Here is a 2,639-nt window from a genome sequence, read left to right as displayed (position 1 = left end):
ATATGCAAAATCCAAATTGCTTTGTGCTAAATGCAAAGTTCTAAGAATCCAACACAAATCAAATTCCTTGGTCTTAAAATTTTACATTAGTTAGGTGCTAAATGCAAAGTGTTATATGACAAAGGCAAAGTGCCAATTCCCACTCACACCCTCATAATTTTTAGCAAGCCCAGCATCAATATCATCCATAAGCTTTGTGTAATGGGATGAAAATTGATATAAACCCAAGGAAGGGCATGTTCTTTGGTCTTATAACTTTTGGAGAGGAAGTGTGCCAACTCCCTCCCTCCATAAATGTGTGGTTATGAGCTAAATGCAAGGTACTAGAAACAAAATGCAAAGTGGTGTGTCCTAAATTCAAATTACTATGAAAATTTTTCAAATCTCTTTATGCTAAATGCAAATTTAAACGAACTCAAGTTCCTTGGTATTATAGTTTTTAGAGAGAAACTCTCCCATCTCTCAATGTGAGGTTATCTGCCAAACGCAAAGGACTATGTGCAAAATGCAAAGATGTGTTGAATGCCTGCTATGTGCTAAATTCGAATTGCTACGTGAAAAATGCAATTTTTATAAACAACACGTGGTTATATGCTAAAATTACAAAATACAAATAAAACATATTCTCTATCAATGTAGTTACTTGCCCGGACTAATGGTATTAAACAATCAAAGCTTTGCAAGGGATATTGCAATTACATGAAACTTGTTGCGTGAGAGGATATTTATTTAAAAAACAAAAACAACAAAAGGAAATTAAGAGAATGATTGAAATATAGATAGCTATTAACTGTGTGATACAGCCCCTTTAGGAGAATATTGTAAGAAGCCGGAAAAGAGTGAGTTGTCCTTGGAGATGGTTTCTCATAGGATTCACGTAACTTTTCTCTTTCTAACTAAGACGATTCCTTTGGATCTCCAAACTTCACAAAAAGATTGATCAAAGCTGCATGAAAACCATTACTATACTACAGGCATCATCATAGCTTATAACTGTAATACAATTATGATCTGAATATTAACAATGCCAATCGTACGTAAAGATTACAAGGGTTTGGGATTTCTGTACACGCCCCCAAGCCGCCGGAGCCAAGTTTCTATTGTTACAGTGTCTCGCCAAATTGGACCTGAGTATATGTGCGCCTCCCCAATCAGCAGAACTAACCATGCTGGGAGGATTCGACGAGGAGCTAGAACCTAGTGACGTCCTGATCTGTGGCATGAGGAACTTACAGCAGATCATCAACAGGATATAAGCCTACTCTATAACCTGTAGCATGCAAAATTGGGCAGATTTGAATATGTACACGCATCTGTAAAGAGGGTCTCAGAAGGCAATTGGGCGCTCTCGTGAATTCAAGCCCAGAGGTGAAGGCCCGTGACAGACAACCGGCGATTCAGAATGCGAGGGAAACGCGAACGGATTTACTTCCCCTAGAGCCGTTTTCACAAGCAGCTCGTCTTCAAATCGGACCTTAACGACCTGGCTGTGCAACTCACGGGGGTGAATCTTGGGAAACTTCACAGAGGAGCTACTTCCACTCGAGCGGGAGATCCTATCGGCCGATCCGGGAGAAAACTGCTCTGTGCTACTTGCGGGAGCCCCTGCGGACTTCGTTTGACCTCTGGCCATTGGTGGGCGATGCAGAGGAGCCAAGAGACTGAGAAATTCTTGGGAAGAAAGCAAGGGATGCTAGAGGGTTGAAAGAAGGGGCAGTGCAAGGGAGGAGAAGGGTACACAAACGATGAAGAAGGAGGCTACAAAGGCTACACAAACAAGGAAAGCGCAAGAGAAGGCTTGTAATATGTGGGAGTCGAGTCAATGCAGAAAGTGCTAGCGTATGTTCCTTGAGTTTCACAAGGACCTAGCAAAGAATGTTTCTTGGCCAACGTGTCAACGCAATTGCTTAGCACCAACAAAACCCATCTTGACTTAGATCACCTCGGGCCTACTTCCACGGGCATCGTTTGGCCACCGCCACTGTGACGAAGCGGTCAGGTGCCATTCAGGCCACACGGTAGAAAAGACAATGCTAAAATGTGACAGCAGAAGCAATAGGATGGGAGGTTGGAGGCCTCTGATTGGATCGGTGCAAGTAGCATCTGGATGGCCAACTGGAACTAACCAAAATCTGTATACACTCTTTCAAGCACTAGCAGAGGCCAATCCACCACTTGCACCCCTCACTACATCCTCACGTGTGAACCATAGAAGTGGCGCTTTCGACTCTCTCGTGGAAATAGCTCCCTAGACGGCTCTTACATCAACCACCCACCACTCACCTTGGGTGCAACTTGGGTCACACACAATCACACGACAAGTCCTAGTGCACAAATATAGTGTTCTCATTAGGAGGTGTTCGAATCCATATTTGCATTTTATTCTCCCTCTAGGAACATTACTGACAATTGCAAGTCCGAGCATCATCATTACGTGTGTGTGCTGCCTCGTAATGTAAAAATATCTTCATATTTTGGGACACGATAACAAGGAAACTTAGATTGGCTAACAATCGAAAATGAAATTCAAAGCCAATACCCACCTTTCCACCCAACCTTATCCACTACACACCTATAGACACGAGGGAGAGAGAGAGAGAGAGAGAGAGAGAGAGACAGAGAGAGAGAGAGAGAGCACC

General features: G+C 43.0%; 1 protein-coding gene across 1 annotated transcript; it reads right to left on the bottom strand.

Moving 5' to 3' along the window:
- Positions 1 to 913: 913 nt before the first annotated feature.
- LOC147894443 (uncharacterized) lies at positions 914 to 1,813 on the bottom strand. Its single transcript, XM_087385269.1, has 2 exons — positions 1,038 to 1,813; positions 914 to 986 (listed from the first exon to the last, which is right to left on the bottom strand). Exon 1 carries the CDS (start codon positions 1,631 to 1,633, stop codon positions 1,328 to 1,330), a length of 306 nt encoding a protein of 101 aa, XP_087241395.1. The 5' UTR covers positions 1,634 to 1,813; the 3' UTR covers positions 914 to 986; positions 1,038 to 1,327.
- Between the last annotated feature and the right edge of the window lie 826 nt (positions 1,814 to 2,639).

Source organism: Dipteris shenzhenensis, chromosome 14 (genome assembly GCF_047967505.1).
Source record: "Dipteris shenzhenensis isolate YYH24624 ecotype China chromosome 14, Dip_SZ_1.0, whole genome shotgun sequence".
Lineage (NCBI taxonomy): Eukaryota > Viridiplantae > Streptophyta > Polypodiopsida > Gleicheniales > Dipteridaceae > Dipteris > Dipteris shenzhenensis.
The sequence above is the reverse complement of the archived record's forward strand: the minus strand, read 5'-3'. Positions and strand labels throughout refer to the sequence as shown.

Coding starts and splice junctions, on each gene's coding strand:
- LOC147894443 (XM_087385269.1), bottom strand. CDS start 1,633: ATGGCCAGAGGTCAAACGAAGTCCGCAGGGGCTCCCGCAAGTAGCACA.